The sequence below is a fragment of the Spodoptera frugiperda genome, chromosome 19, assembly GCF_023101765.2.
Source record: "Spodoptera frugiperda isolate SF20-4 chromosome 19, AGI-APGP_CSIRO_Sfru_2.0, whole genome shotgun sequence".
NCBI lineage: Eukaryota > Metazoa > Arthropoda > Insecta > Lepidoptera > Noctuidae > Spodoptera > Spodoptera frugiperda.
The window spans coordinates 2,058,195-2,075,539 of record NC_064230.1 but is presented as its reverse complement, the minus strand read 5'-3'; the positions used below and the strand labels follow the sequence as shown (position 1 = coordinate 2,075,539).

Genomic DNA, 17,345 nt, shown 5'->3' with positions numbered 1-17,345 from the left:
TTACCTATTGTTTACCATGCCAATCCAAAGAATGATTTTCAACATTAGTTTTGGTTAGTACATTTCAAGGCTTGTCAATTTTTTTATATAATGTTTATTGTTAGTTTTTCTTCTAATTACTTGTTTTTGCATTCATATTTTATTAGGATAATTTAGTTAAGTTAGTCTGAAATTGACTCTTTTGTTAAATTGGATTACATTAAACATGTGCTTGAAAATTATACCTAAAAGACTGTTTTGATAAAAATATTCCTTACTCTCTAAAGATTGATTGTTTTATGTTTAATAAATACTTTTAATAAATATTATAATGTATTTTATTATAATCTAAAACAAATATCAATAAATATTTAAAAAATCGGAAGATATATGTGAATTTATATTGGGGATACTTCTGGACCCCACGCGTGACGTTACGTTATCCTAAACAACGCGTGTACTTAAGGTTAAACAAAATACAATACAATTACAAATACATGTTACAGTTGTTACCCCTCAAAAAATAACAATTATTTCGCATTTATTCTTTACTAGCTTCGCATGGGTGCAATGGTGATATATTATGCATGTATTATACATATACACCTTCCTCTTGAATCACTATATGTATTAAAAAAACCAATTCAAAATCCGTTGCGTAGTTCTAAAGATTGAAGCGTACAAAAGGACAGAGAAAGCGACTTTGTTGTATACTATGTAGTGAATACGGTAGTTCACTACTAGTCATACTACTACTAATACTTTTATCGAAATGTCAAAAACGTTATTTTTGTATGAAATACTCTATTATGACGTTATAAGTTTCAAGCGTCAAATAGCATTTAGTAAATTAAGTAGTTCATCAAATTGATGAATGAGAGTGTGATTATTTTTGAATATTTTATTGTATTGAAAAGTTGTAATAATTTATTTTTGACCCAGTCATCGTCCCTATTATCAATAACCTAACCAAATCACAATGGCGCTGATTGCCGCCAAAATCGGCGTCGATTTTACCAAAATGGCGGAGCTTTTGTCATCGCGTTTTATTGGCGCGCATTCCTTTTCTAACCAAACATAAACGTCTGTAAGCCCACGTTGTTGTAAAATAGGGCCCAATGTCTTAAAAACACGCTCATGGTAGTCGTTTAGGTATTTAATCTGAAATAAAAAAGAAAATATAGATAAGTTATTTTTATAACCGACGTGAAACAACGCTTGCTTTGTGTTGCGTGTGAGAGGTTACCGGAGGCCTAATTATCCCTTTCCCAATCCCCGATATCCCAACAATCCTTATAAATAAATGATAAATGATATTTATTTCTGTAAATAGATTATAAAATAACCCTTTACACGTCAATATTTCAAATAGCTAGATGAGGCCGGCATTTCCTATCCGACTACTCTGAGAAGAAATGCCGAAACAAACTCAGAGGTCATAGTCTCTTTTAAAGTCCAGACAAAACCAATTAAAGATGTCGGAGAACCGTGCAAGTTTATTCTGTAGTGGTCTTTTGAGGAAAGAACCACAGCAGTTTGAGCGGACCTGTAGATGGCATGGTCAGTTTACAATGAGCTCAGCTAACGGCTGTTGCTGAATGATCCGACGAACAATACCAACCAAAAGAACATTTGTGGCCAACAAGTGCTCACACTGTGTATATTAACTAAAAGTGAAATGATAGGCAAACTCTCGCACGGTCCTCAAACTAACAATTTTAAAAATAATATGTGAAAACCGAATGATATTAATGTATATCATGTCAAATTGTATAAAAATGTAACTTGTGTTACAAACATGTCAACATGACCTGTGTGGACATTATAGCGGCTCACTCCCAAGTCTGGCTATCATCTAAGTAGTCTTTAATTTTATAAAAAGCTTTACTATACAGTTTTTCTTTAATAACATTTTTAAATTTATTCAGGCTCAAACTTTGAATATCGCTGGGAATTTTATTGTAAAAGCGTATGCATTGACATCTGAACGAACCACTTATTTTCTTAAGTCTAGTAGTGGGAACAATATATTTGTTTTTACTTCTAGGTTTATATTATGTATATCACAATACTTTTTGAATTTAATGTTTTTGTGAGCATACACTACATTTTCATAAATGTATTGAGAAGGAACAGTCAATATATTAATTTCTTTAAATAGTTCCCTAAGAGAGTGCCTCGGAGATTATAAATTGATCGAATGGCTCTTTTCTGCAGCACAAAGACAGACTGAATGTCAGCAGCATTTCCCCACAGGAGGATACCATATGACATGATACTATGAAACAATGTATACTAATCGCGCTTATTTACATCGTCAAATTTAATTTTTTTAACGGCATATGCTGCAGAGCTGAGTCTGACAATTATCTACCCGTGGAGCCCACTGTAGCTTAGCGTCCAGAGTTATACCTAAAAAGACAGTTGAATCTCAGGGTTCTTAAACTCCTAACCCCGAAAAGGCCGGCAACGCACTTGTAACGCCTCTGGTGTTTCAAGTGTCCATGGGCGGCGGCGATTGCTTACCATCAGGTGATCCGTTTGCTCATTTACCGGCTTATATCATAAAAAAATGGGACAATCATTTCAGAGTGGTACAACGGCCTCAAAGAAAACAACGATGTGTTTTAATAGCGTAGGTATGAGTGAGGGTACTTTTTTTTTCAGGGGTAAAATCATCCAATGACTTTTCTCGCCAGGGCAAAGCGAGAGGGAGTGTCAGACTCTTACTGACTAAAAACCACCCCGTTCCTTCTCCTGCTTGTCGAGCCGGAGCACCGGTAAACCCGCTAGGTAGTCTGCAGCTCCGGATGAGTGAGGGTACTGGAGACCCAGTCTTTCTCCACCGACATAACATACCTCAAAATCAGTGAGAAGGTCTACATCCAAGCAGGCGACCTGATGGGGCGCCAGGGATATCGTGCGGAACCCAACTGCACCACGACCGTCAAAGTCACCTACTACTCCTGAAGCCTGAAAGAAATACAAAAATTCAAAGGTGGATTAAGCGAGCACCTTCTCTTGCATTAAATTCACCGAGGGAAGGAAATTATCGTTTTCTTTCCTTCTCCTCTAATAATATCATCTGATTTATTTCATTCTGGAATCCAAGACACTCATTCATTTTCCTGAGACGTGCTGGACTTCAGTGTTCTGATGTGTTCATGGTTGTATCTACTGTAAATCCAGGGGCCTTAGTCTGCTATTACAATTGTGTCACAATGGTCGATCACTGAGCATGTGCAAGTTTAGGGATGGAGCTATACAACCTACATAGCTCCGTCCCTCTTGCACAGCTCAGTGGGCAGGAGTTGCCCGCCAGGTATGGGAGTTTGCTCTGGGCTTGCTGATGAATGATATCTAGTGTTAGTGACCATGTCAGTTTAAAAACTTATAACACGCTACGATCAGTAGGAGCCGATCAGTGGGTGAGACCGCGCGGGAGTACCTACAGGTACTAATGTTTACTTACAAGAATATGATCCGATTCCTTGGTAATCTCAATAGTTTCCACCAGATCTTCATGCCTGATACCATACTCCCCGACTTCATAGTAACCAGGCTCTGAAAATAAGAATATTTATTTGTTTAAATAAACTTGACTAAAAAGTGTGGGAGAGCCATGCTTCGGCACTATTAGGCAGACTCGACCGGAGTGATACCACGGCCTCACAGAAAACCGACGTAAAACAACGCTTGCGTTGTGTGAGTGATGTTACCGGAGGCCCAATTCCCAATCTTCCCAATCCCCGATTCCCCAACAACCCTTAAATTCCTAACCCCTAAAAGGCCGGCAACGCACTTGTAACGCCTCTAGTGTTTTGGGTGTCCATGGGCGGCGGCGATTGCTTACCATCAGGTGATACGTCTGCTCGTTTACCGGCAGTCGCGCTTGCGACCACTCGTCCAACGGGGCAGTCTATTATTATAATATTTAGTTTATCAGTTACAAAATTATGATATTTTAGAAGGAAAAAAGTAGGTATTTAAAGAAAGCAACGCCAAATTCACTTACCATTGCTGTAAATCATTTTCGGAGCAATACCAGGGTCGTCATCCATCCGTCCGCTGAGAATCCAAATTGGGCCTTCGTGGACATTAAGGTAATGTCCCACTCCGTGGCCTGTACCATGCCCATAGTTGAGCCCCACATCCCAGAGGTATTTGCGAGCCAATACCTCTATTACGTTACCCTGGAATCAAAAAAGCCAATGACTGCACGGTTGGTGCGGTGGCTGGGCAACTGGCTGCCGTGGAATGTGTAGCGGGTGATTCCCGCACGGAGCAACTCTTTATGTGATCCACAGATTGTTGTTTCGGGTCTGGGTGTGATGTGTATGTGAACTTGTATGTTTGTAAACGCACCCACGACAAAGGAGAAAATCCTAGTGTGGAGAAACAATTTTAAATAAAAATATATTATGCTACTGGTAGCAGCGCGACAATCGCCGCGTCGTGTGTTGCGGAATGCTGCTCATGAATATGCGCCTCTAACATGGCTTGAACCGGAGCTGCGGGCTACCTAGCGGGTTTACCGGGACTCCGGCTCGACAAGCCGGAGTAAGAAGAGGAACGGGTTGGTGTTTAGTCAGTAAGAGTCTGACACTCCCTCTCGCCTCGCCCAAGGCGGGAGAAACAAACGTTACACTTTTTCATGAGTGACTCCGAGCCGCAACTTAATTCAAGACGTAGTCGCGTCAAAAATAAAAGTAGGTATCTTACCAAAGTCCCTTTCGGTACAATAGTAGTAGCCAAATTGATCTGTCCTTTGAGTACTCGTGTGAACGTGAGACGCTGCGCAGGAGTGGGACTCGCAGACATGTGACGAGTACGCGTTATATCTGTGGTGCCTTCACTGGAGTCGGAAACAAAACATTTTATTTTTTTATTTATTTAAAAAAGCAACGTCACGCTTTTTATCCCCGAAGGGGTAGGCAGATGTGCTCATTACGGCATTTAATACCGCTATACAATGTACATGCACTTTTCACCATTTGTGTGTTATAAGTCACATGTAATAGGGGGTGAGCCTATTGCCATATACTGGGCACATTTCCAGACTCCGTGCTACTACTGAGAAATTATCGAAAAACCGAAAAAGCCCAGTAATAGAGACCTCTTGTTCGCCAGTCGCACTTGCGACCACTCGACCAACGAGGCGTTATTTATTTATGCTTTATTGTAATACCTCCGGTATTTCTAGTGTCCATGGGCGGCGGCGATTGCTTACCATCAGATGATCCGTCTGTTCGTTTACCGGTTAGAAAAGCTAAACTTACAAATACTGTCCACCGGAGTCCACGAGCAGCATATCCTCAGGTCTGATGATCCTCTGTGGCCCGGTGATCTGAGGACTGTAGTGTATGATAGCACCATTACTGCCCGCACCAGCGATGGTGGAGAAAGAGGGGCCCCTGAAATTGTCTTCAAGGCTGCCGAAGACAAAAAGCGAATTAAAAAAGCATAATACATGCATACATAACCTCACGCCTGTCTCCCATGGGGGTAGATGGGCAATGGACCGCCTATCGCTTGATAGCCCATTCCATCCACCGATGGCATCGATCGACATCGGTCGACATTAATCGATTGGTATGGTAGCTTTAATTGATCAACGGATACCGGTCGACCAACCAAACGATCGATTGCCGGTCCATGGCCCCGGCGACGTAGAAACTATCGATCGACATCGACCAATCCATTCCACCATCGACAGATAGTATCTATCGGCTATCGATCGATTGGTGTAGTAGAAACTATCGATCGACGTCGACTAATCCATTCTACAATCGATCGATGGCATCGATCGACGATCGCTCGATTGGTGTGGTAACACCCTTGTACACTTCTTTCGCATCATCAACAGTAATCAGCCTTTTCATACATGCTCGTTGGTTAAAGGTACTGTTAATTTAAAAAGGATAATGTTTTATGTTAAATAAATTCGTTCAGTACATCTGCCATAAGTTTCAAGCAATAGTATTTGTCAACAGTCGCTAGCGACGACGTAAATATGGCAAATTTTACAACGCTTCTACCGATCATCTGTGGAACTGAAATTTGCTTTTCCTCAATGCGGGTTGGCGATTTCAAACTTAGTTATAATTAGAAATTATAAGCCCAGGTTTCCTCACGATGTTTCCTTTCACCGTTTGTCAGTGGTGTCTAAATAATCTTAAAAGGTACATATAACTCGGAAATAATCACATTTGTACTTTCTGATGGAAGGTTTCGGACCCGCACTCTCATGCATGAGAAGCAAGTGTCTTAAACCTCCGGGCCACCGTAGCATTTACCTTCTGAATTCCACCAGTTTATTAGACAGGTCCATCTCAGTGACATTGACTCCGGAGTTGACCTGTGTCTCCAGCCAGTGTAACGCGCGGACCACGGCCACTCCATCCTTGATGTGGGCTAAACGGAATCCCTGGAAAAATAGCAAAATGGACCACTAAAATGTATGCCCCATCCATAATTTAAGTTTGGGTCTGCGGACGGCGAACAATGGTAGTTCACAATCCGACCGAGGGGCCTACTCCGGTTCTCGAATCCGAAGTTTTGCTTAATTTTCGGCCGTAGGTTTAATGGATTTACTAATGAAATTACTTAAAATAACGTTTTATTTTTAATTTCATATCAAAACCTATTTATTTATATTCATTTCATTCGTTCATTTTTGTTCACAAAGGTTCGCAATAAATGGAATTGTAGTACGAAATTTGCGATTCTTTTTTCGTTGAATTAGAGTAGACCCCAGGTGAGAAAATAATGATTGAGGCGGTACGAAGCTTTCGGTCAGCTAATAAGTAATATTTATAATTACCTCTAATTCAACATCATTTTTAACGCATTTCTTCAGCGCTACAGGAGAAATAGATGTAGAATACACATGAGCACTCCCTCCACTCTGCAACAAAATACATTTTATTAAAGTCGTTATGTGCACCTCTTCTCGTTTCGGGTGTCTATGGGTGGTAACGACTGCTTACCATCAGGCTCGCCACAACCTCCCATACCGCTGCAACTCCTGTGCACCAGGATCTACAGTAGATACAACCATGAAAACACCGGAACACTGAAGTCCGGCGCGTCTCAGGGACATGAATAACTGTCTTGGATCCCGCAACGAAATAAATCAGAAGATATTATTAGAGGAAAAGAAAAAGAAAACGATAGTCTCCGTTTCCCTCGATGAATTTAACGCAGGAGACAAAATGACTTAAGCCTAAAGGCACAAAAGGGACTGCACAACTGGGAGAAGCCCAGTCGCCAAGCACCACGGAAAGACTTAGGCGACATTTTGGTCAAAAATGAGTTTATTATGCTATCCTACGTAAAATTTTCCGCTCTTTCGAATGCGCTTACTCTCATGGCTCTACGATGACATTTTTGGCGTTTATACCCTAGCAAAAAAAAAAACATTTTCCTAGTATTCTTTCGACGACCGACGAGTTTAAACGGCTCTCCTGAACATTTCATTTTTTGTCGCTTATACCCTATTTCCTTTTAACCGTCGACTTGATTAATTTAATTATTTACTTTGTTTAAAAATCGATTTTCGTTGAAATATTTAGTTGTATTATGCTTGCAGTGGACGAGTACTACTTATAGTTTCATTTAAATCATATGAGTGATCTCCATACTGTATAAAAGTTTCTGAAATTACCTCAATCGCCAACCAGATTGCGTGACTAGCTTCATTGGACAACCAAATTGTGCTCTGAGCTCCAATACCGCTCTGAAAAAAAAAAACACTTATTTTAATATGTTCTTTTAATTTCGAAGCAGATATCTTCATCCGATTGTGTTGAACACTTTGCCCAACCCGGGAATCGAACCCGAGACCCGTTTGTTCGGCAGTCGCACTTAGAACTACTCGGCTAACGAGGCAGTCTTGTAAAATATACAATACAATAATAATTATCCAAGGCGGGAAAAGTCATTGGATGATTTTAACCTACTCAAAAAAAGTATGATTCAAATCGGATAGTAAGACTGTTACCACACCAATCGAGCGATCGTCGATTGATGCCACCGATCGATGGTAGAATGGATTAGTCGATCATAATCACATCGATTGATAGTTTTCGGCCGGAATATATGAATCTATTTACGTCGACCGATGCCATCGACTGGCAATCGATCGATTGGTTAGTCGACCGGTATCCGTCGATCAATGAAAGCTGCCACATCAATTGATTAATGTCGACCGATGTCGATCGATGCTATCAATGGAATATCGATCGATAGGTGAACACCTTAAGGAAATAGTACTTACAGACACACTCCTGAGATAATCGAAAATTTCTTCGTAAGGTATGCATAAAACTGGTACGCCCTCTACTGTGAGATGATTGCGAATATTTTCTGGCAATACTCCATCTCCCCAGAACAGTACAATTTCTGCCACCGTCTGAAAAAATAAACCAATATAAACTGACCGTCGAATGTGTAAACTGGCTTTGTATAGATTTCTCTTGTTAGTGTAAGAGCCATGCTTCGGCCCGAATGGGCCGGCTCGACCGGAGTGATACCGGGGCCTCACAGAAAACCGACGTGAAATAATGCTGACGTTGTGGGAGTGAGGTTACCGGACACCCAATTACCCCATCCCTATCTTCACAATCCCCGATTCCCCAACAACCCTTAAATTCCTAACTCCCACAATGCCGGCAACGCACTTGTAACACCCCTATTGTGTTTCAAGTGTCCAACGGCGGCGGCGATTGCTTACCTTCAGGTGATACGTCTGGTCGTATCACAAACAAAAGGTAAAAAAGGTACTTACTGAACCAATATTTGGGTGTCTTCTGATGAGTAAATAAGAGAAGAAGACTGGATTGTAAGGTATGTCAGTACCACGCAAGTTGAGGGTATCTGCAACAGGGATGATGACGGGGTATGAAAATTAAACATCTATTTAATCCGTCAGTTAAGTAATGAAAAAATATTAGACACGTATTTTTTATTTTGTCATATAAGATAACAATACTTAGATAAAACGAATCAAAGTTTAGGAGTGGGAGCGAATACGCCATTTCTACGTATAAAATATACCTAGAAGTGACGTCACACGATATTTCAAATCGATATGTTATCGTGGAAAGTATTTGTTTTCGTAAGAAAATAAAAAATACGGTCTAATGGTTTAATAATGTTTATATACTTTTACTTTGCCGACCCGGGAATCGAACCTAAAACCTAAAAGTTTGTCTCGTTGGTCGACTGTCGTACAAGGAGTCTCGCCTTGTACGACAGTCGACCAACGAGACAAACTCCTTTGTTACTCTTATCAAACACTGATGATGCTGTACTTACATGCAATATCGTCTAAAGCTGTCAGTAGCAGCATATCTGCATTTTTCTGTTGCATTTGTGAAACTAATTCTGAAATCTTCGAAGACGCTCGTTCTCCTGAAATCATTAACATTCCATCATAACCCGCTACGCTTTCCACAGATTTTTTTATGGTATAAGCCGGTAAACGAGCAGACGGATCACCTGATGGTAAGCAAACGCCGCCGTCCATGGACACTTGAAACACCAGAGGCGTTACAAGTGCGTTGCCTTTTGGGGGTTAGGAATTTAAAGGTTGTTGGGGAATCGGGGATTGGGAGGATTGTGATGGGGGAAATTGGGCTTCCGGTAACCTCATTCACACAACGAAACGTTGTTTCACGTCGGTTTTCTGTGAGGCCGTGGTATCACTCCAGCCAAGCAGTGCCGAAGCATGGCTCTCCTACATTTAAAATTCATCACACACTTCCATGTTAACAAAAGAGTAGTTAGAATAATTTCCAATAAATTATTAAAAAAAAAAACTTCTTTCCACCTCCTTTTTACCACATCAACAGCCTATAAATGGCCACTGCTGACCAAAGGCCTCTTCTCACACAGAGAAGGTTTGAGCATTAATCACCTTGCTTGCTCAATGCGGATTGGCGATTTCAAACTTATAATTAGAAATTATAAGCCCAGGTTTCCTCACGATGTTTTCCTTCACCGTTTGTCAGTGTTGTCTAAATAATCTTAGAAAGTACATATAACTCGGAAAGTCACATTGGTAAGTACCAATGTGACTTTCCGAGTTATATGTACTTTGCTCGAAACCTACCAACGGCAAGTGCCGTTGGTAGGTTTCGAGCCCGCACTCTCATGCATGAGAAGCGGACGTCTTTAACCTCCGGGCCACCACGACATTTATGGCATGGTATTTCCGAACCGATACGACCTTCAAATCTTCAAGAAAAGAGCATACTCCTTTTTAAAAGGCCGGCAACGCACCTGTGACTCCTTTGGTGTTGCGGGTGTCCATGGGCGGCGCTGATCGCTTACCATCAGGGGACATACTCCGATTCTCAAATCCGAAGTTTCGTTTCATTTTCGGCCGTAGGTTTTATTGATTTACTAATGAAATTACTTAAAATAACGTTTTATTTTTAATTTCATATCAAAACCTATTTATGTATCTTCATTTCATTCGTTCATTTTTTTTACGAAAGTTCCCAATAAATGGAATTGTAGTACAAAATCTGCGAAGTTTCGAAGGAAACTTCGTTTTTTTCGTGGTGACTCGTCTGCTCGTTTGCCACCTATTCCAATAAAAAAATGCATGGTATGTTTTAAAATGGTAAAACTTCACTCACCTGTATATTCTATGGGGAGTGGGATTAGAGGATCGTTGGACCTCTGAGGAGGTCCGTCACTCAGTTGTCTCCGAGCTTCGTCCACCAAGTTATCATAAATTGCGAGTAAATCCACTCCGGCCGCTGATAAGTCGTTCTGTAAAGAAATAAAAACACTAGGGATGATGACGGGGTATGAAAAATAAACATCTATTCAGTCCGTCAGTTAGGTAATGAATAAATATTAGACACGTACTTTTTATCACTACATAGTATAAAACAAAGTCGCTATTTTTGTCTGTTTGTCTGTACGCTTAAATCTTTAAAATTACGCAACGGATTTTGATGCGGTTTTTTGTAATAGGTAGAGTGATTCAAGAGGAAGGTTTATATGTATAATACAGGCATAATATATCACCATTGTACCCATGCGAAGCTGGGGCGGGTCGCTAGTTTTTTCATATAAGATAACCATACTAAGATAAAACGAATCAAAGTTTAGGAGTAGGAATCAGGAGAGGCAATAGGAGAAGGAACGGGGTGGTTTTTAGTCAGTAAGAGTCTGACCCTCCCTCCCGCCTTACCCAAAGCGGGAGAAGTCATTGGATGATATTCCCCCCTCAAAAAACGAGGAATGGTATTTTACGTTCCGTCCGAAGCTCAAGCTTGCAAAGCAGCTTGCTCAAGAAGCAAAGTGTGCCAACTGAAAATCAGTGCTGGGTAGTTTCGGTGCCCAGCTCATACTGAGGTGGCAACCCTTTTGGCTTGGGCACGTTGCCACCTTGTTTTTATGTTATGTTTATTTTTATGAAGAAAAATGTATTAATGTTTTTACTATGAATGTTTGTAATTAATTTTACCTGTTTTTTTTTCTTTCTTTTCTATTCTTTTTTGTGTTTGTTTTTGGTGCATCGTGCCCGGTGCCAAATAAATGTTTTTTTCTTTTTTTTTTTTAATGTTAAATGGGCCGACGTTTGGCTGCTATCTCGCCTGATGGTAAGTGATGATGCGGCCTACGGTGGAGCACGTCTGCCCATAAGCAACCTATTCACTCGGGCTTTGAAGACACCCAGGTATACCCATCATGAAACACAGACTCCAGCAAGGAGTTCCACTCCCTAGCAGTTCGCACAAGGAAGCTTGAAGCGAAGCGCTTCGTTCGTGTGGGTGGGATATCCACCATGAAACGGTGACGCCTCGCCGATTGTCTTGTGGTTCGATGATGGAAAATTCTTTCTTTCTTTACTTACATCTAAAGAAGTCCAGGCCCTCCTGGTGTAAGTAGTAGGGTCCACTGCTACCACGGAGTTGGGTCGCATGTTGCTGACCAGCCACTGTTGAAGAGATGCATCCACTCCTGCAACCAATGACAAAAGTTGGTGAATTAATTTGAAAGAAAGAAATACAGTTTCTTTGCACCGTTATAAAAATGATCACTGCCTCGTTGATCGAGGTGGTTGCAAGTGCAATTGCCGGGCAAGGGGTCTTCGGGTTCGATTCGTTTAGTCGGGCAAAATATTACTGTGCACTTTTCGGTTTTTCGAAAATTTTTCAGTTGTAGCACGGAGTCTTTGTGGCGCAGAATTAGGGCAACTGACCCGGTTGTGGCCATCGACCCCTTTGTGGCCATTTGGGCCTTCAAATATTTATAACTAAGGCATGGACAAATAAATTACTCTGTGATGTACAGTATTTAAAATATTGAATATTGGAGATACTGATACCGTTGGCAGCTTTGATGTGTCAAACTTCACTTCGATGCAACAAGTCATTTTTTTTAGTTGAGGGTGAAATTGTTAAGATCTTAACAAAAAGGCTAAGGCGAGCGGGTGAGGATTTGGGTATTTATTTTTTTAATCTTTGCTTATTGTTTGGATGTTTATGTTAATACTACATGAAGAATATATTGTCTAAGTGGAACTAAAGTTATTTTGTCGCCATATGTTTCTGAAGTGAGGTTATTAGAAGGTGGCCACTAATGGAGACGAAAATTATGAATTACTCCATCTTTGGCCACATGGCTGGCCAAAACTTGTGTACATAGACACCCCACTTCTTCCCCTTTATTTTATCGTGGCTTTTTTTCCTTGGCTTTACATATCAACAAATACATATTTTTCATTTTTGAGAGATGCAATAAATTGCCTTCACACAAAGGGGAGGTCAGATTACTTTGCAGCTTTTACCAACGTCATATAGATGTTGATCTCTTTATTTGTAAGTCAAATTAAAGTGAAGTAATAATATTTCATATTTTCCAAACTAAATAAAAATCATTGTTTGTAAAATGTCCAATTTAATTAATAAATTTTAATTACTTTTATAGTATATTTTGATGGCCAGAACTGGCACACGACCGTGGCCAGAAATGGCACGAATCTGGCCAAAAATGGCACAAACTCCCTTTTTTTTTCTTTTTTATACAGTTATTTTTCTATTGGACGTTCTTTAAAAAAAGGGTTTTCTTAGGCAAGGTTAATACATGTTAAATGACTTTTTACAAGAAATATGTTCGTGATAACAAAAACTACAAGTTAAGAAAGCCTCAAAGTCGATAAAATTCTTAAAGTGGCCACAACCGGGTCACTTACGATACTAGGAGGGCTGACCCCAGGCAAACTGGGAAAATAGCCAGGAGCAAGAAGAAGAAGAATAGCACGGAGTCTGGAATTGTGCCCAGTATATGGCAATAGGCTCACCCCCTATTACATGGGACTTACAACACAAATGGTGAAAAGTGGGTGTACATTGTTTAGCGGCATTACGTGCTGTAATGTGTACCTATTTCTACCCCATCGGGGATAAAAGGCGTGACGATACGACTTTTACTTTGCAGCTTTACACATACCTACCTAATAAATTTTCTTCTTGCTCTATATCATAAAAAAACCGTATCAAAATTCGTCGCGACATTAAAAATCTAAGAATACATAGGGACAGACAGAGGATAGTAACTTTTTTATACTACGTAGCGATTTTGAACCAACTTAAAACCGAAATCGAACTAACCTGTTGTTTAGTTAGTAGTTTTTTAGAATGTGTTTGTAGTTTTCAAAATTTTTGCGCACGTTGATTACCCGCCTGTATAAAATCTCTCTTTAGCTTTAAGGTTTGCTGTCAGAGAACCCAATTCTGGGTTAAGCTCGCCTTTGTACATAAGCTTTCGAAATTGTATGTATCTGTTTGTATTTGTGTGTGTGTGTGCAATAAAGTATAATAATTAATTAATTAACCTTGCTTCATCAGCTTCCAGAGGGTCCCATCGACCTCCTCCTCAAATTGCGTCCAGTACCTCGCGTCAGTCCACACCAGGGCCTCGGTGGCAGTCACCAGAGCTGTTCCCGAAGACCCTCGGAGACCAGACAGCCATTCTCTACGAGCATCCGCCGGCGATATGTATTGTGACTAGAGGAGAAAGAAATACATATTCATTATAATCTATAATACAAAAATAAGTTGGATACTATAACTCCAGAACGCCCGAACCGATTTCCACGATTTTGCATTCCTTGGAAAAGTCTCGGGCTCCGTGAGGTTTATACCAAGAAAATTCAGGAAATTTTCAAGAGATAAACAGGAAAAATAATTGGTGGCGAAACGGAGTTCGCCGGGTTTGCCAGTTTAATAGCTTTAAAAAGAATATAATTTTCAGTAAACTACGTTCAAAAAAACCGACTTCAACCTCCTCTTTTTGTAGTCGGTTAATATACTAAAACCTGCTCTTAAGTGTAACATACACTTGTCTTAAAAGCGCGCAACGCGCTCGCAACAGTTCTAATGTTCTGGATATCCGCGCAGTGGGCAGCGCACCTTCAGGTGATACGTCTGCCTATTTAGCAGTTTATATACCATAAAAAATAACGTACATTATGAGCGTCGGCAGTAGGCACGATATAGGCATCAACTCTCATGGCTTCCATAACTGCTCGCACAGCCCTCAGGCGGTCAGCAGCAGTCTCACTGCTCAACTTGACGCCAGGGACACCGCTCACTGAAAACAAATATAAGTTTATGCAAAGGTAATTTTGGTGAGGACCAAAACCTGGGCTATATGGTTGCTTTTCCAACAAATAGTTGTAAGTTTATGCTATGGTATTTAAAGGGCGACGAGGACTAATAACTGGGCTATGCGTGCTTTTCCACCAAAGATGTAGGTACTATGTAGCTATGCTGCGCTTATTTTATGGTAGTATAAGCGCCACGAGGACCAAGAACCGGGGTAAGCGTGATTTTCCACCAGTGATGTGCTATGTAGCTATGCTACGAAGATGTAATGGCTAAACTGAGAAACCATGTGACCGTTTCCACTGATACTAAGCCGTGTAGCTATGTAAGGAAGATGTGCTATGTAGTTGCATCGCCGCATAATAACTGTGCGAGAAAGATGCGCAGCTTGAGTATGCAATGTATCGATAGTAGAGAAGCCGTCCATAGCACGCATCTTTCCATATAAAAAACATAGCTTAGCTGAGTCTGTTTCCACCAGTGTTAAGCTATGTGTACCAATGAATATGATTGGTGGAAGCCAAACGCATCCACAGCAACGTAGCATAGCACGTCTCTGGCACTATAGGTACAATAGGTAAATGATGAAATAATGTATCAGAGATATTGTAAAAATCATTTTTTTTTTTTAAATAAGATGGAGTTTCTTGCTCGTTCTTCTCCATTCGAAACAACACTTTAGAACGAGCGCCTAGCTTCACTGACAGACAGACTGACGGACAATTCAATTTGACGTTTCAATAGTGCCTAATTTAGGATTAATTGAAATAAATGCTTTGACTTTGACTTTGAAAAGCAGCCTTATTCACCAATAAGAAAACGACATTTTTAAGCACATTTTTGTTCGTTGTCTACCGCTGACTGTGGCGCTTAAAAAGGATAAAGAGTTACTGTTGAGTATAATCCAGGGGGGCTACTCCGGTTCTCGAATGCGAAGTTTCGTTTAATCTTCGGCCGTAGGTTTTATTGATTTACTAATAGAATTACTTAAAATAACGTTTTATTTTTAATTTCATATCAAAACCTATTTATTTATCTTCATTTAATTCGTTCATTTTTGTTCACGAAAGTTCGCAATAAATAGAATTGTAGTATGCAATCTGCGAAGTTTCGGACGAAATTTCGTTGAATTAGAGTAGGCCCCCAGTTATGACATCTACTCTTTGTATTTGCTTCATGCGTAAGACCTATAACTATGAGATACGCCTCTACCTACGCAAATTTATGATTTGATGAATAGAATTTGACAAAAGAAATAATAATATATTCATACCGTATATTGGTGCATCGGGTTCGGCAGAGTAGTAGTACGGTATGTGGCCCCATACTGCGTTTGCTGTCAATCTGAAAAAAATACAAATATTTTTAAGTGAGGGCTCGCCATGCTTCCGCACTGCTGGGCCGGCTCGGCCTGAGTAATACCACGGCCGAGTAGAACACCGACAAGAAACAACGCTTGCGTTGTGTGAGTGACTCCACCAACGAACTTGTAACGCCTCTGGTGTTCCGGGTGTCAATAAGCGGTCCCGATAGCTTACCATCAGGTGATCTGTATGCTCGTGTACCGGCTTATACCATAAAAAACTGATAGTAATCTACCCCTGTTGCACATTCATTCCGATCCCTTCAGCCGTTTTGACTTGGACTTCAGTGGTCCGGTGTTTGCATGGTTGTATCTACTGTAGATCCTGGGGCACAGGAGTCGGAGAGGATTGGGAGGTTGAAGCGGACTTGTCCCAAAAAAAAAATCGATTGCCATTGCCAAAAAAGATAATGGTTTAGAATGATACAAATATACTCTTTACTTATCCTTTCTCTATCTCTTTTTATATAGATACTGTTTCTTTATGGAATTGGGGGCAAACGAGCAGACTGGTCACCTGATGGGCTACACAAGAGGGTCATAGGTGCGTTGCCAGCCTTTAAAAAGGAATACGCTCTTTTCTTAAAAGTTTGAAGGTCGTATCGGTTCGGAAATACCGCCGACGACAGCTTATTCCACAGTTTTACTGTGCTAGGCAGAAAGTTCCCGGAGCTACGGACTACCTAGCGGATTACCGGAGCTCCGGCTCAAAAAGCAGGAGTAGGAACGGGGTGGTTTTTAGTCAGTAAGAGTCTGACACTCCCTCTCGTCTCGCCCAAGGCAAGAGAAGTCAATGGATGATTTTTCCCCCCTTAAAGAAAAGGCAGAAAGTTTCGATACTATAATATTAGTAAGATTGATATGTACTTACATAAAATATATTGTAAATATCCAACCTCGTACCGCCGCCATGTCGTTTGCAATGAATTTGATAAAAACATTTTATTTATCAATACGAATATTACTTTTATCGACACAAGTACTGCCTAATCAGAAACTATTTGATAATAATATATACAGATTAAGATAATATATGAATTATTGGATTATGTATATAAAGCAGGTATTATTTACTTATTAGATACGTGTATATGTTGAAAAGTCCCTGTGTCCTTTTCAAACGCGCGGCCATGGCGATTTATTAAATAAAAAAACCTTTTTAACGTTGTTAAGTCTGCATTTGGCCACCAACCCGCTTACTGCCAGGACGGCGAAGCGAAGATGTGGCCGAGGATGGAGCACACAGACTTAGAAAGTACCTATTTACTCTGACCTTGAAAAGACCCGGGTTGTATTTCTCAGGAAAAATAGAAGCCGGCAGATTGTTCCATTCCCTGGCTGCACGGATTAGGAACGTGGATTCGAACCGTTTC

General features: G+C 40.5%; 1 protein-coding gene and 1 long non-coding RNA gene across 2 annotated transcripts; one reads left to right on the top strand and one right to left on the bottom strand.

The window, feature by feature from the left end:
• Nucleotides 1-865: 865 nt before the first annotated feature.
• LOC118280887 (xaa-Pro aminopeptidase ApepP-like) lies at nt 866-16,989 on the bottom strand. Its single transcript, XM_050700932.1, has 18 exons — nt 16,844-16,989; nt 15,883-15,953; nt 14,471-14,595; nt 13,838-14,009; nt 11,855-11,961; nt 10,626-10,761; nt 9,298-9,393; nt 8,768-8,856; nt 8,258-8,392; nt 7,646-7,717; nt 6,803-6,886; nt 6,276-6,406; nt 5,259-5,411; nt 4,702-4,834; nt 3,995-4,172; nt 3,452-3,543; nt 2,839-2,952; nt 866-1,140 (listed from the first exon to the last, which is right to left on the bottom strand). Exons 1-18 carry the CDS (start codon nt 16,882-16,884, stop codon nt 937-939), a joined length of 2,133 nt encoding a protein of 710 aa, XP_050556889.1. The 5' UTR covers nt 16,885-16,989; the 3' UTR covers nt 866-936.
• On the top strand, nt 12,193-12,927 carry LOC126911885 (uncharacterized). The gene is made up of 2 exons (XR_007706398.1): nt 12,193-12,433; nt 12,734-12,927. It is a non-coding gene; the product is annotated as an uncharacterized LOC126911885 (long non-coding RNA).
• Nucleotides 16,990-17,345: the final 356 nt, after the last annotated feature.

Excerpts from the sequence above, each read along its gene's own strand:
- LOC118280887 (XM_050700932.1), bottom strand. The coding sequence starts at position 16,884 with ATGGCGGCGGTACGAGGTTGGATATTTACAATATATTTTAT. Across the intron at positions 4,835-5,258 it reads GACTCCGGTGGACAGTATTT|TGAAGGCACCACAGATATAA; the intron begins GTAAGTTTAGCT and ends TTCCGACTCCAG. Across the intron at positions 3,544-3,994 it reads GAAAATGATTTACAGCAATG|AGCCTGGTTACTATGAAGTC; the intron begins GTAAGTGAATTT and ends TCTTATTTTCAG.